Here is a 23,937-nt window from a genome sequence, read left to right on the forward strand (position 1 = left end):
TTGCCATGCTCCACGCAGGTTATACAGATCAGTGACGTATGAATAGATATCGATTACGTTTCCCGATAAAAAAAAAAGTCTTTGTGCGCCGGTCAGTTTCCGAGTCGGCTTGAGCAGACCTCTCCGACTAACAAAACATTTTTTCTTAAATTCAATCAATTTTTTCTATGTGCCAAGCTAATTAATTTCGATGAATGTTTAGGGAGCCTCTTTAGTTGGTGATCATTTTCTCTATTATCGCAACCTTAATGTGTGATTTATGGGTAATATTCAATGACAAATTAGATGCAAGTCACTCTTAAGGGTTAAACCCGGCGGGCTTCCTACACAGCTGTTGAAGGCATGGTTTCCCTTTGAATCAACCTCTTGCAACTTAAGATTTTAACAAAAGCTTTGCGGTATCGTTCCAGTCGCCATGTAAAGACGAAAGGATTCACGCTTGAGTTCGCCTTGATTAAGTTGGAATTAATATCTCTGGCCAAGTGAATGAAAGCATAGGTACAATTTACGCAGAAACTAATCACGTAGACGCAGAAACTAAACACGTAGACAAGAATCAGGATGGGAAGGAAACAGCAAACATAGAGAGCCATCATGATCAGAAATGTTTTAGTAAATCTCTTCTGCCATTCGATCGCCCGTATCTTGGCCATGTTGTTAGCGTTGTTTCCGCCCTCATGCAAAGCGCCACAGTTTTGTACTCGACATTTAAAAAGTTTGGAGACCTTGGCGTTTGTGACACACAACGCGATTAAAGTTGTTACTACAGCTGTATTCACAAATACAAAGGAATACTTCAAGTAGCCATCTGAAAGTAAACAAATGGAAGACCAGAGGAAACAACCCAAATGACTTGTGAAACCATGGCAGCTTGTTTCTGGTTCATCTCCGTTCTGTAGTTTAACTGCTCCTTTATGGCGATGAATCGATCTCTGGTCAATGCAGCCAAGCTCAGTAACGATGCTGTGCACAAGAGGATGTAGGCTACGCGTCTAGCATGGTCTCGCTGCAGAGGTGTTGATGGAATTGAAAGATGAGACATCGACTCACTAATGTGAAATTCCACTGACAGTGGAAGAGCATATACGCAAACTATTAACTCTGCAGCAACCAAATTTGCCACCAAGAAGTTAACTCGCGATCGTAGATTACGATTTGGATCGAAGATGACGGCGAGAATCACAAAAAGGTTGCCGGTGACGGCGGTTACGGTGAGGAAGGAGCAAGTAGAAGCAGTAGTGATGCTCAAAGTAATCGGAGCAGACACATTCGAACACGGGTATGCACCGATTAAAGCCATTTCATGGCTCGCACTAACCAAATCTCTAGAGGCAAAAGCAACTGCTTTAAGAGAATCAAGCCTTTAAATGTGGCTAAATATATTCAAAAGTAGATTTTCCTTGGTCCAATCGAGTTTTAGTTTGATAAATTAGAAGTTATTATTGAAAAACGACGGAATAGTTAATTGGAAAATGAGGGGGCTGAGAAAGTGTAAAGTGAAAGAGTCGAAAATGGCAGGTTTTCCGGGGAAACTAATAAATTTCCCTTCAGTAAAAAAAAAATTAAGCGAGAGTTCGAGAATATTTCATCTGATCCAAGTAGTTCGTGACCAAAGTTGCTTTCTTCTTTCTTTATTTCAATCAGTATGGGCTTGCCCAACTGATTGAGCAGAGAATGAATTTAATCTCGTAGAAAATTATCTGAACCACCTGCCGAAAAACAAGAGATTAAGAGTATTTAACCCTTTAACTCCCAACATCTCATTAGTAAATCTCCTTACTGTCTGCCATACAGTTCTTGTTATACTAGTTTAGAGAATTTGGGATTGGATCAACTTATAATCTCCTGACTGATATTTTTCTTTATTCTCATCACTTGTCAGTTTAATATTGTATTGATATTGTTAGGAGAAATTCTGTCTTGATCACTCATGGGATTTAAAGGATTAAAAAGAAGCCGAACTAATCAGCTTTTATTTCTGTTCTTTTTTTCTTAAACGATGCCAATGTTTTTTTTTTTATTTTACGACATTTCCTCATTTTCATGCGTGCAGGTGTTGTCACACGAACTCTTGACGAGGTCAAAGGTTTGATTAGCTTTAGTAAGTATTCTGCCAACCTTCCTAGTGTCAATAAAAGGCTATGTAAATACCGAAAATGTTCTCCATTGCTTTCATGAAAGATTCCTCAAGAAAAATTAAAAAAAAAGGACCAGTGGCAAACGTTACAATCATGTTAGTGCACTCTCGACTAAGCACATCTATCGACCAATTTATAACACATAACATACGAATGGTTTAACACAAACAGACAACATGTGTAAAATTCAAGTTCTTATACTCAAACACTCAATGTAACATGCAGTATCAAAGTTTTGCCAGATTGAAAATTTGTGACTTGGGGGCTCCTGTGCATATATATATATAATTATATATAATATCTACTGTATAAATGTAAATTATATATATTTATATATATAATTTAACAAACTTATCAGGCAACTGTTTGACTACAAATATATAAAGCTGAAAAACAGCTGGTGTGAAGAGAGGTTTAATGCTACAAAGAACAATAACAGTTCCTCACATTCTTTAGCATGTTTCAATTTAGATCCTGATAACCCATCTCTTCCCATTTAGGCTTCATAAGAGTATTTTGAGTATATGTATATGCTGTCTGCAATGCAACAAACAGAATGGTGAATTTTTTTTTCTGAATACCATTCCCACTGCTTTATCAGAGAAGACAAGTTGTTTCCAGTAATGATTATCAAGGCCAGATGCATCCCACAGTATATGAGATTAAACTCAGGACTGTGGGAAACTGGGTTGCCAGATAAATTCTCCTACCATATTCAGTTATAATTCTTGGCTACAATGTACGAAATTTTGATCAACTTACAACTTACCAAAATCCATATCATTGTATAAAGTAAGTAAGTCACATAAACAGACATTTATCACTTGGTAGTACATTTTAATAATTTATTACAAAGCTAGCTCTACCAGAATGTAATCTAGGATTCACTTTTGCTTCTTTTTTCCTCCTTCTTTTTTCGTGTCTGCTTTCTCTGGGCGTGGCTTCTGCCAGTCCAGTGGATTTCTTCTGTACATAGGCCATGGAGGCAACACCAGCTGAAAAATATCACACAGTACATACAGACAGTAGTGCAGGCATCTTGCAAGGGAGCATGGGTTTGCTGTATGGGTCAGGGTTGATGGATAACACTTGTAAATTCAAGAGCTGTGCTTTTTGGTGTCTGCAACAGCTGCATCTTTGCTCCCTTCCATCCCCAGACTGATGTACCATTTTTTTTTTTAAGTCCCAGTTTTCCCTCTCTGTTACTTACTAAAACCACTTTTTGTTCCTCTGCCACAGTAATTTATTTCTAACTAACACTACATAAATTTAGATCCCCCAGCGGGGAATTTGGGAAGATTTCAGTGAAGAATCTCGTAAATCCTCTTGAAAGGTTTTAATTGCACATGATGATCATGAAAGGTGTTAAAAATTGTAAATGTTGTTTGCATGTAGTCAATCTTAATGAGTACACAGCTGAGCTAAAAGAGGAAAAACTAATTGCTTACATCCACTCAAGTTGAGCATTAAAGGACCTTGAGGAAATTTTTCAGTACTTACCAAACAGCTGACTATAAATCCAGCTGCTAGAATGATTATAGTTGCGCCGAACTGTTGTATGTAATATCCCCAAGCAAAGCCTACCACCTGTTAAAAAGAGAATAACAGAACATGTGCAATTTAATAAATATACAGACAGAATGGTAAAGTGAACAGAAAGGAATGCTACATTTGGCTTAAGAAAAAAGGTACAAGAAGAGCATTGACTAGTTTTTTTCACAAAATGATGATATAAGAGGCTTGAAAGGCACCTAAGACTGTCACAGGCAGGCCAATCCACAAGAGTGAAGAACCCTCCAGAGTTTGCCTTGATCCCAACTTAGCTAAGTTGGTGGTAGCACCCAAATAAACCACAGATCAAAGGAATTATCAATGAACTTCAGTTAAGAAAATTTCACTGATACAAATTCCAACACTGATACTCTACAATGTACTGGGAGAAAAGTACTACATCACTGCAGCTACATTTTATTTCATCCAGATATTCCAATCAAGGCACACTGAAAGTTCAATTGTCTACTTTTCATTTCACAAGGACTCACAAACAGACCATGTCTGGTTAAGCTTTCCCTCTTGGTCATCGACATACAATTTACATATACACTCTACCTAAAACTTTCTGAATCTACTGCCAGGTTCAATGGCTCTAACTTATAAAGAAATCTTTCTGGTTTTTGGATGGATTCATTTCCATTCAAAAACTTTCTTTCAGCTTAAAACATTGATGTTTACTCTCGACTCAGACGACAACAATCAAATTTTAAGATTCATTAGGTGACAGGGATCTGAGTACTCGGTGATTTAATTCTTGGTGCACATTCCCTTTTTTAGAGCAGTTTTTGATTAGGCCATGTGAAACCAAATGCAAAGTAATCATAATGGAAAGTCAGAACAAAGGAATTTATATTTAAGAGCCAATGAGAACTCAAAGTAAAACTGACCAAACTGCCTAAAGCCCAGGAACAAGTATAATGATTGGTTTTGGTTTCGCATGTGATTGGTTAAGGTCAGGTGGCACAAGTTTTATAAACCAATCAAAGAGTAAAGTTAAAAGCACAAACAAAACAATCCCTGATTACTTTCAAGACTAAATTAAAACCTGCTCTATCAACCAAAAAAAAAGAAGTTTTTATCATTCTTCTCATCAAGGTACATGAAGGTTAAAACGAGTGGCTCTGGGGAAGAGAAAGGGGTGAAATCTGCACTTCCCCTGAAATTTGACCCTCTCGGGATGGATGCAATACCACATGGTACATATCATAATCTAACGTATACCAACCGTATTATCAAACAATACATGTAATTTGACATGTGACTTACACCAAAGAACAGGATTATGATATGGAATAGTCGCTCTGCTAGTTTCTGTCCTTCATAGTCCTGTAGCAACAGAGAAATAATGTTGGTTCGTTGAATAAATATGTACTGACAATTCACATTTCAGATCGCTAAAGAGAAAACATAGAGTAAGGGCGATTCAAATATAAACAAACCATATGTGTTGGGATGCTTTTGAAGAAATTTTTTAGCTTCATCGTATTGAAAAGGTGTTATTCTGCTGCTGCCAATGTTAAACCCAGTAGAATAAAAACACGTATTTTCTTAAGGAACGAACATACAGTAGTTATGCTCAGCGGGCTAAATGAAACTTATGCGCAGTAAAGAGAATATAAAGCCTGGTTACTGAATTTATTATGGCGGGTTTCTTCGAATTATTAAACCACTTCTTGCGCGAGTGCGATGTTTGAAATTTCTCGACGTTTCGATGTAAATCATGCACTAAGCTGTTTGTATGCAAATCGAGATGAACTTTTCAGAACTGTTTAAGCAGACAAATCAGCTGAGCAGATTTTCACCAAATGGCAAATACTTGGTAAGTTCTAGGGAGAGAACATCTTTCGATCTTGTTCACGCTGTACTAACAAACTTTTTTTTCGTTAACAGGGTAGTTGTGTTCAGTATCGCTTGCTTGTCAGAGATGTCAAAACCCTCCAGATTCTCCAACTCTACACTTGTTTAGATGTTGTACAACATGTAGAGGTATAGTTCGAATTCATTAGAGCTGAGGCGCAAAGTATGTAAATTACATGATTCGTCACTTTCGTGACTACAATTTAATGTACTGAGAATCATTTATATATGATAGAAGAACTGCAGGTGTAGTTGATACATCAACACGTACTATCAAATCCTGGTGGTGTATTTTGAAAGTGCAGCATCATTACCCCAGCAATCATATGATCTTGGCATTTACTCAATAGTTCTTCTCAATATATTCCATATAAATTATTCCATAGATTCCCTACAATGTTATTTCAAAGAATTTGGTGTTGGATCAAATATTAATCCCTAACTGAAATATCTCTTTATTCTCATCACTTGTCTACTTGATATTTATATAGAAAAATTACATGTATGTCTTGGTCACTCCTGGATTGAAAGATTGGACAGCTTTTGACAAACTACTTTTATTTTTATTTCCCTTGTAGTGGTCTTCTGATTCCCTGTACATACTTTGTGGCATGTTAAAGAGAGGAATAGTTCAAGTATGTTTCTATGTTGTTCGAGTTAGGAATAAGTACAGTCTCTGATTTGATGGACTGAGATGAGATAAATGTAGGAGAAGAGTAGATCCAACCTTTGAGTTGTTGTTTTTAGTTAATGATTGATTAACGTTTATATATGTTTTGTGAAATTATGTTAAAGAAAATGATTTAAAGCATAAAAAATAAAAAAAATTGTTGAAAAAAGAGGAAACACTTCAAAAGAAGAAATAGATGCTACATTTACTCAACCACCTCAAAAACATGCTGGGGCAATCTGTAACAAATTAATGCAGGACTTAAAGCTCTGAGCTTGCCAAAAAATGGAATTATGGAAGCTCTGAATTAGAAAGTTATCACAGCACATACTAGTCAAAGAATGTTGGACCTGATTTAACAGTTGACATTTTTGTTTCTTTGTGGAAATATCCATTCATTCTTTACTTTTTTCTCAGTAATTGTCATCGATAACAAGTTTTTGAATTTAAACATGCCATCAGGTGTGGTCTTTAGAGAAACCAGACTGGACTTGTAAGATTGATGAGGGATTAGCAGGATTGACTGCTGTTAGATGGAGTCCTGATGGAAGACACATTCTGTCCACCGCAGATTTTCAGGTGTGTGGATCTTACAAGGGAAATTTTTTGCCATTGATCAATGATGATTTAAAGAAACATATGTCCTGATGCTTGTCAGGCATGAACTAGTTATATGATCTTTTTCAAAAAGAAGATCAAAGGAGATCAGTTTACAGAGCACCCTATTATGAATTGGGATCTGGGTGGAGGTTTGTAGCTTGTCAGTAGCCTCTCAAAAATGAGGCATAATAGGGGCTCTGAACTGAATTTTTTATCAATTTCACCATAATAAATTTAAAGTGGTTGGCAGAAAAAGAATAGAAGGGGAAAAAATGTGAAATTCATGGAATATTGCAGAATCTTCTGTACCAGTATTTTTATCTCTTTGACTTTAAACCATTCATGAACACTTAGCAAAAAGAGTACCAAGAATACTAGTGATACAGCAAACTACATGTAGCATTGAACACAGGTCACCAAAATAATGACTTTCACTGCAAACGTGGTTGCCAAATTTGTTTTTCTACCTGTGATGGCAAGATCTCAGCATGCTTGTTACTGGCTTGACTCTTGTTACTTACAGGAGCTGCTTTACTGCCTAATGTTGTGGACTATTTTATTTTATTCTTTTCTTTTTAGCTGAGAATTTCTGTCTGGTCTCTGGTTAGCAAATCTGTCAGTTACATCAAGTATCCAAAACACGCACATGCAGGTAATTCTTAATGTATATCTGCGCAATGATGACTTTTTACTGAAAGTAACCAAATTATCATCATAAGTAGTGTAAGTTGTATTTCAACTTACCATGTTATTGATAAAAATAATGGTGTGGTCCCCTAATGTAATTGCTCTAAGTTTTGCAGTACCACATGTACAGTAGAATGTCTCAAAAACGTTTTCAAGTGTATTAATTTTGAAAGTGTGATAGCATATCTTTATTTTCTTGGTTAAACATATTTTAGGTTGAAATATGTAGTTCAATCTCTTAATAATTTTGGAAATGTTGGTTGGAACAAAGGGAAATGCCAGTCAAATTAGTCAAAGATTGTTTTTACCAACCATGCAATTAATTTAACCTGAAACTTACCTTTATTCTGAATAAATGTATCTTTATTCTCAGGGCTTGACTTTACTAAAGATGGTAAATATATGGCATTAGCTGAAAGAAGAAACTGCAAAGATTGTATAAGTATATTTGCTTGCTCTTCATGGCAGCTAGTTAAGGTACATATACATGAATGGCAAAATTACTAATTAAAAAGATGATTCACATAACTGTAATTGACCATGTCAGTGTGTAGTTTTTGAAACAGTTTTCAGAAGCTATCAGGATACAATTGTTATACGCTTGAATATTAACTTAACCAAGAGTACTACAGTTTACTGTAGTAAATACCATTGATATGAAAATTCTAAGCTAAGTTTTTAGGAGACGAACATTAAAATTTTCCTCATTTTTATTGTTTATATCTATGCTGAATGTTAATAAACTTCAATATTTCAGCATTTTGAGGTGGAAACAAATGATTTGGCTGACTTGGCTTGGTCGCCTGATGGTAGAGTTCTTTGCATATGGGACTCTCTCTTAAGAGTAAGTACTGTCAGTAATACTCATTCTACTCTTAGTAACTTAAATCAAGAGTTCACTTATGGTAAAACAGTGACAAATGCAATGCATATGCTTTAACAGTTGTTGCATGAATTTGTTAGGCATAGGGTGTGTATATATACACATAGAGTGTGTTTGGGGGGGATCTGGGGGGAGAGCCCTTTGGCCTCCTCATCACTTAGTTCAATGTTTGTCTTTTAAGTTTGGTTTTCTCCCATTATACTTACCCATCCGTTTCCTGTCTCCCTCACCCTCCTTCCACTGTTCTCCTGGATTGTGGTGTACCCTCTCCCCTCCTGGTCACCCTTCCCCCCCCCCCTCCTTCTGCCCCTAGTCACAATGACAAGGTCAGATTTTTTCGATAATTGGATATGCTTGATGTGATCAACTTGATTAGAAATGTTTTTACACAATTTTTACTTTTAGTATGAACTATTGGTTTATTCAATGGATGGCCGTTGCCTATCAAAATACAGTGCATACGAGTTTGCTCTGGGAATCAAGTCTGTATGCTGGTCTCCATCCAGTCAGTTTCTAGCAATTGGCAGCTTTGATGAGAAGGTATTTTTGGAACAATTAAATTATATTTTATGTCATAACAAAGCTAGACACACATCAATGTCTTGTGGCGTAACACACTTTCACTTAACACTACTCATGAAACAGACATGTGCAAAATGAAATTTACTTCTGGTCAGCTGTCCTTGACGTCAGCAATCCAGTTACGGTACTCGTTCTTTAAGCTAAAGTTACGGCATGTAAACAACCTTTATCTGTACCATAAAATAAGTTGCAAGCATCGCCCGTTAAAAGCTTTAACACTCTTATATAAAGCTATATGCTGTTTTTATGTTACATGGAAAAATGTTGCCAAATTTTGTACTTCAACTATTGCCTATGGGAAAGGTACGTTTGCAGTAATACGCTGTGCATTGCTTAAATGGGCCTTGGTTTTCTGCTTCAACTTTGATAAAAGTAGAACTGTGAATGTAGGCAACCCACTACATAAGTGACACGCGTGGAATATGATGAAAATCTATCGATTTCCAGCCTGTTAGGTATTTGTAAAGGTACATCACTGTAAAATTGAAGAATTGTGATGTAACGTAATTGAATCACTTTTTTAAGGACAACACGGTTATTCCACATAGCAGTTATAAAAGCCTTTAAAAAAAACTTTGCTGCTCTGTTGCAGTGTCGCGTGTTGAACCACGTCACGTGGAAAATTGTCGCAGAACACAACCATAGTCACACGGTGGATTCTCCGTCAGTGGTAATAAAGCTTCTTGTTACGATGAACTAGATAAGGACTACATGCACAATTCCTCTAGAGTTGCCTTAATCTTTCCATGACGTCAAATTAAGTGTTCGCTTAAAGAGCATGAACTATAAAGAATGGAGTTTACAATCCTTATATAGGGTTTCCTTGAGGCTTGGAGCAGGAGGGCACCCGGGAATGCATTGTGCAAACTCGTTTTCTTCTAAAAATGGCTCTACTTCCTTGGTTGCTGGAGTGTTAAGCCTTGGGAAGTTGAGCGAATATCCAGAATGGATGCCAACTACGCTGCTCACTCAAAAAATAAGTGGTTTTGACAGCGTTATGTAATATAGAGCGTATCTTCTTTCTTTTTTTTTTTTTTTTTTTTTTTCGTGGCGATCAAAATTTTATCCTGGACTGATCATCTCATGATTTTAGGTTGTAGGATGGTAACTTTGAAAAAACTTGGAGCTCTGATTGGTCATCCTATAAAAAGTTTATATTAATTTGTTTCCTGAATTTCTTAGATTGTTTACAGAGAAGTGGAGCTGAAGCCACCTTTGCTAAAAGGAGAGATCATGCCGCCTGGCGGGTTTACGGTGCAGAGTAAATGTGAGTTATTAATATTTTTACAGTGCGATTGCTGTTACAAGGATCACCGAGACGTCACAATGTGTTTAGAGCCACGTTGTCGCTCCCACCACATTTTGACGCCATCTGTGATCAACAGTACCGCTCTCGTGTGCTGCAACATCCCCATGCGTCTCCGGTGGGTGTAGTTACGCAAATGCAATGGTTTACACGTGAATGTGGGTATTTTAATTCTTCTTCGTCGTTCGCTTCACGCATGTGCAGGTACTCTTTCACACCACTGCGATCGCTAAGAAATTTGTACTTCGCCGGACTTAACGATTCTTGAATGCGTTCTTGCGACGGGAAAAATACGAAGTTGATCATTCAGGTATAATTCGCCCTAATAATCTGCTATTCAGTTAATTAGTTAAAGTGGATTGTATTTTATGGCGTGAGTTATTCTCTTCCCTTATGTGAATGCTCAAGTCAAGCCTCTGTATCTCTAAACAGACGCGCGGAAACATGGAATCTATTTCTTAATCATTTCTTTGCAGATGAGGTTCAGGCAGGCCCAGTCCAGGTTCCGACGCTTAAACCTGACCCAGAAAAGGCAAACCCCAAACTTGGTGTTGGACATGTGGCGTTCAGTCAAGACAACAGATATTTAGCAACTAAGAATGGTTAGTGGCAGTCACTAAGGTTTTACTTCTTTGGTAAATGACGTATAATTTTTACCAGTACCTGTCCGTGCGAATAGAAAAAAAACAAGAAACTGCTCATAGCGCGGAAAAACGCAAGTGACCAAAGCAATCACAACAGCCAATCAGAGCCAGGAAAATATCAGCAGGAGCCAATAGGAACTTGAATTAAAAACAAGCAGCCTGAAGCGCGGGAAAACGCTAGTGACCGAGCCGCCAGTTTTCTGAAGAAATCACAACGCAAAATCAGAGCAATACTGGATTGCTTACGACTTTTCCAATAAAAGATTGCTTTCAAACCGCATTTGCTCTAACTAACATGTCTTTCTTTCTTTCGTTTTTATTGTACATAGACAACATGCCTAATGCTCTTTGGTTATGGGATGTGTCCAAGTTATGTCTTACAGCATTGCTACTGCAGACCAGTTCCGTGAGAGGTCAGTTGATACACCTTAGTTAATGGTTTAACTAGTAATACGCGCGGATATTGTGCGAGCTGCTTCGTGTTTTTCTGAGCTCCGTAGGGAAGAGTAAACACACAAGCAGCTTACAAAATAGCCGCGAGTATATATGTTCAAGCAATCGAATAAGAGATTTATTATTCCATTACTATTTCATTTTTTCTTCTTTTGTCTTAGCTTTCCAGTGGGATCCAAAACAACCCCGGCTAGCCGTCTGTACCGGAAATAACAAGCTGTACATGTGGTCGCCTGCAGGCTGCGTGTCGGTAGTCGTACCTACAGAAGGTTTGTTGTTCCTCATTTGGTTCCTAGTTTTGTTATGACCATGATTAAGCGCTTTTCGTGAAACCGAAACAAAAGCTATCACAACTGCCAACTTAAAGAACGGAAAGACTTTCAACGGCGAATGAGAACTTACGGTGAAAACAACCAAATTACTTAAAGCGCGGGAAAACGCGCGCGACTAAGTCGTGAGTGGTTTCAATGGCATCTGATTGGTTGAGAACGTGGCACGAGTTTTCTGGATCAATCATAGAGCGAAAAAGCAAAACCAATGCAATCCTGAATTACTTTCGGCACTCAATTGAAAATTGCCTCGTGTTGAATGGTGTGTTTGGACGTTGAAAATTGCTACCAATTGACTGGGATAGAACAAGAATAAACCAAAAAGAAATTAGGACATTTAAAGAAAGAAACTGTTTAAAAAGATTGGAAATGGAAAACTTAGAAAAAAATTTCACTGAATTTTAATTTTTGTCAGAAGGACACTTGTACGATCAATTAAGTTTGTGTAGCTCGTAAAGTTTAACATACGTAAACTATGGCATGTTTGTGTTCAGCTTACTCGTTATGCGGAAACGAAGTTTACATTATTACTTTTGTTTATCTGGTATTGGTCTTTGAAAGGTTTCTCCAGAAAGGTATGTATACCACAAGAGAGTCGTTGCTAAATCAGTCTGTACACCCAATTCCCAGTGCGATTTCATAGTCCTGATTTCATGTGTTTCCTTCTGGCTTCATTTCAGCCACTTTCCAGATCACATCCTTACAGTTTCATCCTGATGGCAACATTCTCCTACTGCTGGGAAAAGATCACATGTGCTTGTGTTTTCTGACAGACCCAAGGACATAATGGTGAATTCAAAAGATATTCTTATTAAATTCGTAAGGCGAAAGCCAGGGTCATAGAATTGGCCGATTGTTTAACGGCAGATCCCGATTTCTCGCTTTTAGTAAGTTGTTACTCTTTCGTTGAAATGATTTCTTTAGATATCACGTTATCATAACTGGTGACTATTGGAGACATTCTTAACTATGTAACTTATTTCTGTTGAAACTTACGCTGTTAATCCCTTCAGCGCTAGACCGTACGCTGACATCTCGCCGGCGTTCGTTGCTTAGGGCCTCACACTCCAACGCGGGCGCCCAAAAGCTCGTCCTCAAGCCCAAATAATGAGGGCTTGCTCGCAGGCTCGCAAAAATGTTGATCGCGGACGAAAGAGCTTAGTACCATTGTTGTGGCTATTTTGGCGTTCCAGTTACGTGAGGAAAGGAGACAAAATGACTTTTACTGGGAAAAATAAATTTTTATTTACGTTTACTTGATTAATAGAAAATCAATATCATTCATGAAAGTAAAAAGACAAATTTCTTTAGGCTTTCGTGATTTAGCCCCATTACAATTGATGATTAATTTTTGAAACAAAAAGAGCATACAACTTTTTCTCATAGTGCACTTTATACTTGCAGCACTTTTCTGAGATACTTCCTGTCAGATAATTAAATTTTACTACACGAAGAGCGGGTTTGGGTCGGGCCACGAAGTGAACGCGACTCGATCCAAGCCTCCTTCGTTTCCGCTCCTATCGCACTGTTTACTATTTCGCTCTGATTTATTAACTGAATGCGTGGAGTATATCCACGATCTTCAAAACTCCGGAAACTAAACGTTGAAATCTGATATCTCGTGATCTTTTCTACAAATAATAAAACCTAACGATTATTTCTTTGGTGCGCTTTGTGTTGACTAAACAAATTATGCCATTTTGAAAAGTTGTCCATTGGTTAAAAGTATTTAGCTCAGATATATTGGGTGTGTTGTACTGCCGATAACGCTATATTGGTGCGACCGGCGTTTACAATCTGAACCTATTATTAACTGGGGCGACTGTAGATCTTTTTCAATTCACTCGGCTTGTCTCTTTATTCCCTAAATGATTGTGAGTTTCTTTTCTTCTTTCCGAAGAAGTCTTTCATTAGAAAAAGCTGTAAGGTGTATGGTTTCTCTAGGATCAGTAAAGAGAAGCATGTCAGTTTTATAGTAATCATGATATTTCCGTTGCGAAAACTGACAAACTTGAAAGTTTCACAGACGAACTATTTGCATTTTGTCTGTTTATTTGTATGTTTTGATATATCAATTTATTTTGGTTGTGTCAAGTACCGTTACAGCATACACTTTATTTTTTTTTTTTTTCACGACGTGGATGACAGATCTTACCTGAAATAGTGAAACCTAAACTAGAGCTCACGCCGAAATCTGTCTAAATATTCCTTTAAGGAAAGGATCAACTCCACCGTCTGAAAAAGAAGGACGAGGTGAATTAAGTCTAATTCCATGTGGTTGTTCAGAAACGTCTTTCTGCATTCTGTTTCAGACGGCGGGTTTCGACTACATGTAAAGCTCTTCCCTCGGGTGGAGTGTTGTAGATAGCTCCCTTGAGGTCATTCATTCAGTCAGTTTAATTTATTTCGTGAATTTTTTTCCTTGTTGGCAATGTTTTGGGAAGTGTTAATTGTCCCCTAGCAAAGCTGCAGACTGAGGGAGCGATTTTTTTGCAAACGACTGTGTCAAGTGAAGACCTAGTATTTTTTTCTTGAAACGAATACCCGAAATTAGTTAAGAACAGTTAGCTGTACTGTTTTCGCGTTGGCTTCGAATTAAATTTATTCCGTTATGTAGAAAAATTTTCAATTGAGTGTCCAAAGTGATCTGGGATTGCTTTGTTTTTGCTTAACTTCGCGCTCTGATTGGTCCAGAAAACTCATGCCATTCTCTCAACCAATCAGATGCAATACTCAAACCAATCACGACTTGGTCGCCCGCGTTTTCCCGCGCTTTAGGCAGATTGGTCGGTTTTACTCTGAATTCTCATTACGTCTTAATGGTATGTTCCTTCTTCTGATTGGCCGTTGTTATAACTTTTGATTTTGGTTTTACGACACTCAATTGAAAAGCGCCATAGGAATTTCTGTTAAGTGATTTCTTACTTGGAATATTGACAGTACTCCGCTTCTTATCCTCCTCAACGAGGTCCACTTTGCTTGCCTCGTCCATTGTTTCCGGTGCTTTTCCTACTGCTGGTGAATGACTATATTCTGTAAAATAATCAACACGCAAATGAGTTAATACTTTAGATTAATAAATAAGGAAGAAAGGACATAATAAAAATACAGCAATTTAAACATTTATGTTTGAAACTTGAATTTTTTTTCACCGATCTCCTTCCACGAGATTAGTTAAATATGGTGCAATAAGCCATAATGTAATCGTTCAGTAGACGTGTGAGATAAAGTCTGCAACAAGCAGTAAGTGTCACGGCGTAGCCAGAAACAATCTTTTATCACTAAGGTCTAAAAATACTTTAGCCACGTGATCGTATCTTCGTAGCCTAGCTCGTCGGCAGTCTCCTGACTGGGAGCAAACTGCGTGTTAATTAGCCTTTTTAACTCGTGAATTGCGCGCATGCGCAAGAGCGAGTTATAGATACGAAGTGGGGAATGGCATTCGCTCGCTCGATTGGTCGATTCCTGTAAACTTTTTTTAGATTTTAGGCTTTTGAGTGCATTTGATAGTTTTTGGCAAGCAATAAACAGACGAAATGGCGACCTTTGTTGCTAAGAATAGTGGTGGGGTGAAAAAGAAGCCAATGATAATCTTAAAAGAGTTTTTTTTTTCGTTTTAGTTTCAACAAGCAGCGCCAGCGACTGGCAGGCATGCAAGTATTCACACTGAAATAACAGAACAACCTTCGTTTTTCATAAAATTGTGATTTACAATCCTTGAACTTGAAAAAAATCCGAAGATTCATTGAAAATATCACTTACTGCGAAGCGCTCGGAGTTTACAGATGTTCAAAAGCTTTTTCTGTTATAGCGTGAGATTGTGGACAAAATTGATCATTACATTTCGTCGCGTGTGTTTTTCCTGTGTGAAGCAACAAAAGATGCCGGCGACTGACGAAATAACAAGTTAACACGAAAATCAAATAACACCTAAACAAACAATTTTAGCTACCGATTTTCAGTGAATTTTTAAAGAACAATTTTCTTTTAAGTTTCAAGACAATTTGAGGATTCAACATACATACAACGTACTAAAATGCGAAAGTTACACACCACAAAATTGGTAAATAGACCTGAAATGAAATTCTATCTTGTTATTGATTATACGTTGCCTAGCACGTGACTTAAATCTACCCAGGCGGAGATCCAAAATGACGGAGGTAGGCTTGGCTTAGTTATATCACTCAAAATTCGTTCCCGTTTGTCTCATTTGATAAAGAGGGAATCGTTAATGTTTTCATTAAGAAAGTATTGCCTTGATTTTCTAATATTTACAACGAAAGAAAGTAAATTTCACTTTTCACCCACATTTACTTCCAACCTTTTCTTTTGAACCAGAAACAAAAATGATAGACGTTTAAAACACATGGCATTATCCACCTTGTCAAATGTAATAGCATGATCATTTCAATTGTAATGCCTTCTTATCCCAACGTTACTTTGTTTCTTTGCTACATTAGCGAACACTGAACTACTGCTCGTACTCTAGATATGACAATCAATTCCCTAAACCAGATAACATTAAACATAGTCTAAAAAATCATGTGTCAATTCACGAGTTTGCTCACAGAGCACTTTGATTGGGTTCTGCACCCACTCGGCCGACTTCACAGTTATTCCAAGTCTGTGTCTAAGTGAACTTTCTTTTCTCGTATCGCTATCTATTCCTAAATCTTCACCTCACCTGACAATTGGAGTGAATGTTTATACACAGGCATATCATCAAGTTTCCCCACATTCTGTACCATGTTCTTTAGTTTCTCCTCGATGCCTTGGATGCCGTTCTTGAACGTCAAAATGAACGGTGCAATCACCTTGCGTATGGTGTTCGGGTTGTGTTTCACGAGGCCTTCCCTTGAGAAACATAGAATTTTAAGACTGAGTTATTCTGGAGATTTCGTTATTGAAGCAAATCATGAAAATTGTACAAAGTGCTTCTTGTTGCCGCAGAATTTATTTACGCACTATATAGTTCTTGTTAAGTCATCTGCATCAACAAAAACAATTTGGTCTTCGTAGTTTTTTGCCCGAAAAGGTCTCCTTATTCATTAACCAGGCCGTGTAGCTTAGTGGTTTTGATGTTAGGCTTGTATTCATATGGTCCTGGGTTCAAGCTCTCCACCCTGCAACTCATTGGGATTTTTCCCGGTTTCCCCGAGTTCAACGCCTTGACTGTGCTTTATATTTTAAAACACTTTTTTTTTTTTCAGTCACCCATTTATTGATTTATTCGTATTGGCCCTGAAAAGCCCACGAAGTGGTCAATTAAGTTCACATATATACCCACAAACCTACAGACAGCACATCAGGTTTTGGGGGAATTTGCTAAGGTAAAGGTTGGGATTTCCTTCTAAATTGACAAGAGAACACCCATGAAGGAATTCTTGTTAAAGTAATTGCGAATCTTTAACTATTAAACTAATAGGGCAACGTTGGAAAAATGCGAATCGTACATAATATTCGGTGATTCCTGGAAAAGTCCTTACCTAAATCCTACAACCTCGGCCTTGACAAATTTTGGATCATTCTTGAACACACGCTTGAACTGTCAAACAAAATTTGTTGTTTAGTAAATTTTTTCAGTTAAACGTACAAAAACACATACTCTATTGGTTTACAAAGGATGAAAAGTTTACACAATTATCAGAATGAAATAAAAATAGACAGTTTTTCGTGTACTTTTTAACAGATACTCGTTGCACCAGTTTGTTAGGCATTTTTGCGACTTAAATGTTTTGCTATGATTTCTTAACCACATACCGCTTGCTCGATATTTCCTGTTAATATTTTTGACTCTGCGCTGTTGGCATCTTCAAACTGGTCCAGCCAGCTTTGTTTCAGCTTGATTGTTCCCGTGTAGACGACAGCTAAAATATAAAGTATTTGAATAAAAAAAATTATGATTTTCAAGTTAAGACATGGCCTAGGGTAAAACACAACTCTTCTCGGCAAGAGTTCACTATAATTATCTAAACCAGAGGAATATATGATGGTATGAAAATTTCAGCAACTTACTTCCTTCCTTGAGCTTTCCCGGAGCCACTGCCACGATAGTTTTTGGAGTTGGTTTTGACAAAATATCCTGTTGCTGATGCAAGTAAATCAGTCGACTCCCGTGGGTACCCTGTGGCGTTTCATTGTGTTGAGGATGAACCACACTCGGTACCGGTTGAGTAGCTATTGCAGGCGAACCGGAGGATGGTTTGGGTTCAGATTGGGTCAAAGCTTGAGGAGGAGCTTCAGAAATTGCAATCGCAGGTGAGATATCTGCAGCATGCGCAGAATCGGGCTCAACTGTAGAAGCAGATACTGTAGCATGCGTAGAGTCTGCTTTCTCATGTGGGTGCTCTTCGCCTGACGCATGCGTGTTTAAAGAATTGTCTTCCTGGGCTGTCTCTATGGGAAGTGATTGCACAGGGGATTCTTGGAGGGATGGTTCTCTGTGTATCTCCTGCACATAATTACCAGACGACTCGAGTGGGGTAGTTACCACTTCAGCTGCCGTTACTTCAGTCGCAGGGGATTCTGAAGCTGTCAAGTGAAAGGTTTCTGTGATTATTGGTTGCTGATGTTCCTCTGCCTCTGCTTCACCACCAGAAGCGATGTCGCTGCGAGGAATGTCAAAAAGATCTAAACAAAGAAGAATTATCATCAGAACCGTTTTCAGTTAAGCATGGAAAGAAATCCGGAATTGCATTGGATTTGCTTTTCTTCGCTCTGTGATTGATCCGGAAAAATCACGCAAATCTCTCAACCAATCGGATGCAAAACTAAAACCAATCACTCGCTTTGACGAAAGGCTAACGCTCGAAACGTCTGCTTTGAAACTCTTCACGGAGGCCAATTTACGTTATCAACTAATTCGACAAAACCAAATTACGCCGTTAACCCTTTCACCCTTTAGAGTGACTAGCATCCAATTTCTCCTTGCAATATCTCCCCTGAATCACACATAAAGGTTACAAGAATAAAGGAAATGATTACCAACTAAAAAATGCCTTTGATTTTTAAACAAATTCTCCTTGTCAACACCTTAAGAAATGTGTGACGAACAGTAGGGAGAATATGCAAACTCATATTAGGGTGTAAAGGGTTAATACCAATCACCACATAGCCTCCCGTGTTTTCCGCACTTTAGAAGGTTTGTTTGTTTTTACATTGGGCTTTAATTGATTGTTCAGGATATTTTCTTCTCTTCTCTGACATTGACTGTTGTAATTACTTTGGTTTTGGTTTTGCGACACTCATTCGAAAAGCGCTGTACATCCCAACCGAGCTATTGCGTATGTGGAATACTGTTACACTGAAAAGTATGTACCTTCTTCTGTCATAGGCCGAACACTTTCTATGTGAAAGAAGTTTCCACGCTTTGTGGGTTCCATTGCTCCGGCTGCGGAAGGAAAAGAGAATTACAACGTTATAAAATCTCAATTACTGATTTTTCGCAATATAATTGAAAAATTAATCAATGCTATAAATCTGGTCATAGACATAAGTACGCTTATGCTAGTCAAAGCTAGGCCTTTACCTCTGTGGATATGATAGGAATAATTTTGCTCATTGCTTTGAGAGAACTTTTCCCTCCTGTCGGTTGCCTCTAAGTCATTGCACGAAATAAATGTCTGCACGAATTGTATGATAAATGATTCGAGACTGTTTCCTTCACTGGCAGTCCTTGAGGACAAACTTTTACAAGTGTCGTTTAGAGATCAGAGAGCTCCAACTTACCAGTCGTGAATATTGCACTTCTCCAGAATCCTCCACATTTCTGAGCATGATCTCCAGTACAGTGAGTATTACATTCTTCGTCTGAAACCTTTGTGTACTTCCCGTACGAATCGCCACACCTGCACAAATACCCATACTGCACTCCAGCATAAGCGTGACCTGCTGTCCGGCATGCACTACGACATGAGTCTGGAGTCAGTTTGGGAACTGAGACTATGGAGGGAAGATCTCGGTCGGGAGCCTTGTCCTCGTAACAGCCGACATATCCTAGCAATTGGAAATATGTACATTTTCTGTTAGCTGTTAAAAATTTTGAAACTGAAATCCTTGAGTCTACAGATTCATGCTGATTAAACGAATTCTATGGAACGAATGAGGAAAATAAAAAACTGAAATCGCCTCATGCGACGGGCAGAAAATAACGTTTTGTTCTTAAAAGTTAACAGCCCAGCTTACTGTAAACAAACATCAGATTGCATGTTGCTTAAATAGTGAAACTGTGCTATCAATAACTCACTTCAATTGCCATCTCCACTAAAATTAGAAAACTGCAAAACCATTTCTATATCTTTGAGATCGAGAAGCTCTCTAATTTGTAGATGTTGCTGTTATACTGAAAGAAGATTGGCTGACAAAATATACTATCTCGACCAGATTACCATACTGTGACCGACTGATATGATTTACTTTGAACTTAATGTACTTTTTGAGGTAAAACTTGAAGGAAGACTGTTGATCCTACCGTCTTCTCTAATCTCTCTTTCATGAATCGTTAAAGTTGGTTCGTCGTCGTCATCGTCTTCGCCTCCGAAGCTGGAATCCATCTCACTCTCGTCTTCGATTTGTGAGTAAACGGCAGGTCTTTCTATGATAGGTTCTCGAGCTTCTCTAATCTGCCTTGTGTACACAACCCTTGGCTCTGAGAAGTCTCTAAAGTTATGATTTTCCAGTTCTCCTTTTACAGGTTTTTCTTGGGTTTCGGGACTTGAAAGGGACCGGGTCTCGCTAGGAAGGGATGTCACCGACGTTTCTGTGACGTCATCGGAAACTGCGTCTTGATCGCGGTAAAACCGCGCCACGAGGCTATCGCCAATAAGGGCGTCATTTTCGCCGAGACTGTGGTCTGAAACCAGAAACGCATTTTCTTGAGATGACCTCTTTGTGCGGTAATACGCGTCTGGAAGTAAGGCTTCCGTTAGCGACCGCGTAACTTTTTCATCTGGTTGTTCTGAAATCTTATCTTCGATTTCTTGCCAATCATCAGCGGATCCTGAAGATGAGGCTGGATTGTCTTCCTGTTCAGAGTCGCCTCTTTTATCCTGATTCTCATTAGCAGCAATTAAATCATCTCCAGGCGCGTCGCTCTCTATTTCTCGTCTAAAAAGTCTCTCGCCAGTCTGCTGCTCGGTTTCCTTTTTGTCATCATTTTGTACTCTCAGCTCCGCACCACTGCCAACTTCATTTGCTTTTTGCTTTAACTCTCTCTGGGCTGTTTCACTCAGCAGCCTTAAAGCTTTCTCCGGGTTTTCACCGCTACCAGAGTCTGCCTCCTCCTGAAAAAACTGTGGCAGTTTATTATCAACTGTACTTTCAGGCGCAAGCCACAGACCTGAACCAGAGGATCTGACTTCTTCCGCCGAATTGTCATCTTCATCAGGACTTAGAGAACTGATCGCTCGTAACGTAGCTATAAGATTATCCAGCGAGTTTGAACCAGCGCTTCGTTTATCGTTCCGCTTTTTCTCTAACAGTGGTCCCATCCACAACCCTGCCCCGGAAGAACCCGATCCTGGCAGAGAACCGGAGCCGGGAGTATCGCCGCGGAGTATGGAACTTCCGTCTTGGCTTCTTTTTCTAATTCGGAGACGAAATCTCTCGGGTCGTTTTGCCGTGATGTCCCTATCCTCGCGGGATGAACGAGACGATCTAGCTTCCATTTTTGTTTTATAACTGTCCTCGGTCTCTTGCACAGGTGTGTTCGGGGCAAAGAATCGTCTTTTACGTCGAATTTCACTTTCTAAGTCGTCTTGCGATCTTCGCACTCTGTGGAAAGTCTCTTCGTTGTTGTCAATCTCTCCCTCTCCTTTTCTTTTGACTCGTAAAAGTTCCCGATCAACCGGAAGACCTTAAATTGATTATAACACGGAGAGAAAGTGGTTAGGTTTTTATCTAGAGGCGCAGAAAACTGTTTATCTAAAAATAAACTGATTCATTTGAGGCCTGATAAGATTGGCGTTCAAGATTCTTTTCCCCGATGAAAACATAGACTCTTCAATTTGCTTCTATACATTTTGTTCCTCACATCAAACTTTGCTGCTTTTTCGCGGATCATTGATGTTATTCTCAGTCTCCAGTTGCATATGTTAAGCATGAAATTAAAAACGGTATCGCCTGGACACAAATGTTCAGTAAGCTAAAGGAAACGCGATAGTAAACGTCTGGACGGTAGCGGAGTAGTGAAAAAACGAGGGAGGTTTGGGTATTAATTAAACATCTCGTAAATGTAACTGGAAGGTCTGGGTAAGTGACTAAACGCGACGTTTACCATTTCGCACGGATTTTTTCAGCGTTTTACTCGCTCTTTACGAAACTTACCTCGTATGAAATTGGCCGTAATTAGCAATATCAAGGCTATGGTAATCTTCATGATCGAAGTCCTTCGTATTTGCCAACTCGGGTTTCCTGAGGCAGATATGTTACAAATTGTTGAGTTAGAGGTGTGAAGTATTCTTTTAAGATTCTTAAATTTTTTATTGATTGGATTTTTTTCGCTGTTGTGGAAGATTATTTTATTACTGTTTTCTTTTCAAAATTTCCAAATAGACAACCGTGTATAAGATTGACCAACGTAGTTGCCGAAGTTTACCTAAGTTTATGTTAGCGTGAAGCAGCTATGGGTAAAACAGCTCCTTCTTAATTGTTCAGTGTAATATGCTAGTTGAGTAACCCCAAACATTTCGTCTGGCTTCCATGGAACTTCACCGGCATTTATATATTTACTTCTGAGGGGAGACGGAGACACTTTGAGAGTAAATTGTCTCTCCCGAGAACGTAATGCAATGACAAGGCCTGGACTCGAACTTCAGAGTCGCTGCGCTTCCCAAAGGTAAACAAAGGCGTGTGTAAATAGCTATATATTGGCAATTTTTTTAAACTCTGTTGTTATACTGCGTAACTGATGTCTATACCGTTGAAATAGATTCACTAAAGCATTTTTAGGATGTTCGACGTTTAAAAATTATTCGATTCCAGATCAGTGCAAACGTGAAGCACATGGAAAACGTATGGGAAACCTGTTAGTTTTATACCTTATGTGTCTGGTTTAAAGGAGTTAAACCACAAATCGATTTTACGCGATATGCAGGTAAAGAAACAATGTTGTTCCAGATCACGGGAAACTTGTTTTCCTTGGAGATCTTTGGGGCTTGGATTTTGAGTCTTCTTAACTAAGACAGCCATCGATTAAATTCGTGGAATAACTGCGATTTCTTGAAAGGGACCAGTCTCTCTTCTGTTTAAGGGTGTGATGAAAAAATTCTCATCGGAAATTTGTTTTTCTCTTTCTTTAGATTTTAGCTCTTTTAAGCGCTATAAAGCAATGGTTTTGGTATATGTCGTTGCTGATGACTGCAGTAACTTACTCCAAACGAGAGTAACTCACCAAAACGTGATTTACGTTCCAAAATAAAATAATACAACGTTTATTTTGAATCATATTAAATATTGATGTTTAATCCTTCATTAGAAGGCTACTCTGGATATACTCGCGAATTTGGTAAGAAATCTTGCTGGAAATCACTTGTCGCAAATAAAAAAGATTGGAGGGAAAAAAAACAGAAATCACCAGATGTTTATTTAGTGTCAGCCTGCAGTACCAGCAAAATGGATATCATTGGATGAAAAGACCTGTAGCTGATTTCTAAATTTAAAAATACTGAAAAATTTGAACTTTCGTCGATTCTGGCTTGAATTCTTTCTTGCTAATAAGTATTTCATAGCCAAATCAGTACTCTTTTCGCTTTCAAACTTCCAGCCTCAAACGATTTCAAAATCAATACACCGAAAAGGATTTCTTTTCCGAGTGCCCTACCATGTTTTGTATTGACCACCAAACTTTGTATTTGATCAATCTTCCCATTTCTTAGATAGGTCGAAGCTTAAGCATCACACTCTTCTCCCCTTTCCAAAATTATCAGCAAAATAGGAATTCAACCTGTCTAAAATAATTTGCCTTTTCCTTCCCAAGTTTGTAAAGTTGTAAAATCGAATCCATAACTTACCTTTCAAAGTTAGTGTTCTTTCCACCAAATACAATTCATTTCCAATCTAATTCTATGATCCCTTCGTTGAATCGTCGCTCCTCTGTTCTAAACTAGAATATAGTTTCGTCTTCTTTCCAATATTCCCTTCTTTTTGAGCTTATCCTGCTTTTTTTCCCGTAATGATCGCCAGGTGTTGGCGAATAGTGAGCCTTTCAACTGGCAGTTCACAACCAATGAATAACTT

At 38.3% G+C, this 23,937-nt stretch overlaps 3 protein-coding genes and 1 pseudogene across 5 annotated transcripts; 1 reads left to right on the top strand and 3 right to left on the bottom strand.

Moving 5' to 3' along the window:
* Nucleotides 1-179: 179 nt before the first annotated feature.
* LOC113680708 (dopamine receptor D1-like) lies at nucleotides 180-1,430 on the bottom strand (annotated as a pseudogene).
* Nucleotides 1,431-2,954: 1,524 nt separating this feature from the next.
* LOC113680699 (signal peptidase complex subunit 1) lies at nucleotides 2,955-5,298 on the bottom strand. Its single transcript, XM_027197739.2, has 4 exons — nucleotides 5,132-5,298; nucleotides 4,959-5,018; nucleotides 3,639-3,725; nucleotides 2,955-3,133 (listed from the first exon to the last, which is right to left on the bottom strand). The coding sequence occupies exons 1-4, from the start codon at nucleotides 5,171-5,173 to the stop codon at nucleotides 3,023-3,025; spliced, it is 300 nt and encodes a 99-aa protein (XP_027053540.1). The 5' UTR covers nucleotides 5,174-5,298; the 3' UTR covers nucleotides 2,955-3,022.
* A 7-nt stretch (nucleotides 5,299-5,305) lies between these two features.
* LOC113680702 (WD repeat-containing protein WRAP73) lies at nucleotides 5,306-14,825 on the top strand. The gene is made up of 14 exons (XM_027197745.2): nucleotides 5,306-5,511; nucleotides 5,583-5,678; nucleotides 6,128-6,184; nucleotides 6,682-6,798; nucleotides 7,399-7,471; nucleotides 7,880-7,983; nucleotides 8,264-8,350; nucleotides 8,795-8,929; nucleotides 9,564-9,641; nucleotides 10,154-10,238; nucleotides 10,754-10,879; nucleotides 11,251-11,334; nucleotides 11,536-11,643; nucleotides 12,384-14,825. The coding sequence occupies exons 1-14, from the start codon at nucleotides 5,431-5,433 to the stop codon at nucleotides 12,488-12,490; spliced, it is 1,338 nt and encodes a 445-aa protein (XP_027053546.2). The 5' UTR covers nucleotides 5,306-5,430; the 3' UTR covers nucleotides 12,491-14,825.
* LOC113680700 (uncharacterized) lies at nucleotides 12,924-23,937 on the bottom strand. Of its 3 annotated transcripts, XM_027197743.2 has the most exons (12): nucleotides 23,712-23,937; nucleotides 22,027-22,113; nucleotides 20,174-21,556; nucleotides 19,432-19,698; nucleotides 19,022-19,093; nucleotides 17,719-18,333; nucleotides 17,464-17,570; nucleotides 17,190-17,248; nucleotides 16,388-16,557; nucleotides 14,629-14,736; nucleotides 13,859-13,938; nucleotides 12,924-13,643 (listed from the first exon to the last, which is right to left on the bottom strand). In XM_027197743.2, the coding sequence occupies exons 2-11, from the start codon at nucleotides 22,076-22,078 to the stop codon at nucleotides 13,886-13,888; spliced, it is 2,886 nt and encodes a 961-aa protein (XP_027053544.2). In that variant the 5' UTR covers nucleotides 22,079-22,113; nucleotides 23,712-23,937; the 3' UTR covers nucleotides 12,924-13,643; nucleotides 13,859-13,885. The 3 variants fall into 3 exon arrangements, with proteins under 3 accessions (XP_027053544.2, XP_027053542.2, XP_027053541.2); XM_027197741.2 differs by lacking the exon at nucleotides 13,859-13,938 and having other exon boundaries at nucleotides 23,712-23,932; XM_027197740.2 differs by lacking the exons at nucleotides 12,924-13,643; nucleotides 13,859-13,938 and having other exon boundaries at nucleotides 14,513-14,736; nucleotides 23,712-23,932.

Source organism: Pocillopora damicornis, chromosome 8 (assembly GCF_964200805.1).
Source record: "Pocillopora damicornis chromosome 8, jaPocDami1.2, whole genome shotgun sequence".
Taxonomy (NCBI): Eukaryota; Metazoa; Cnidaria; class Anthozoa; order Scleractinia; family Pocilloporidae; genus Pocillopora; species Pocillopora damicornis.

Excerpts from the sequence above, each read along its gene's own strand:
- LOC113680699 (XM_027197739.2), bottom strand. The coding sequence starts at position 5,173 with ATGAAGCTAAAAAATTTCTTCAAAAGCATCCCAACACATATG. Across the intron at positions 5,019-5,131 it reads AAAGCATCCCAACACATATG|GACTATGAAGGACAGAAACT; the intron begins GTTTGTTTATAT and ends CTGTTGCTACAG. Across the intron at positions 3,134-3,638 it reads GATTTATAGTCAGCTGTTTG|CTGGTGTTGCCTCCATGGCC; the intron begins GTAAGTACTGAA and ends GATATTTTTCAG.
- LOC113680702 (XM_027197745.2), top strand. The coding sequence starts at position 5,431 with ATGCAAATCGAGATGAACTTTTCAGAACTGTTTAAGCAGACAAATCAG. Across the intron at positions 10,880-11,250 it reads ATATTTAGCAACTAAGAATG|ACAACATGCCTAATGCTCTT; the intron begins GTTAGTGGCAGT and ends TATTGTACATAG. Across the intron at positions 11,335-11,535 it reads GCAGACCAGTTCCGTGAGAG|CTTTCCAGTGGGATCCAAAA; the intron begins GTCAGTTGATAC and ends CTTTTGTCTTAG.
- LOC113680700 (XM_027197740.2), bottom strand. The coding sequence starts at position 22,078 with ATGAAGATTACCATAGCCTTGATATTGCTAATTACGGCCAATTTCATA. Across the intron at positions 21,557-22,026 it reads TACGGCCAATTTCATACGAG|GTCTTCCGGTTGATCGGGAA; the intron begins GTAAGTTTCGTA and ends AATCAATTTAAG. Across the intron at positions 18,334-19,021 it reads TCGGCCTATGACAGAAGAAG|ATCTTTTTGACATTCCTCGC; the intron begins GTACATACTTTT and ends TTCTTTGTTTAG.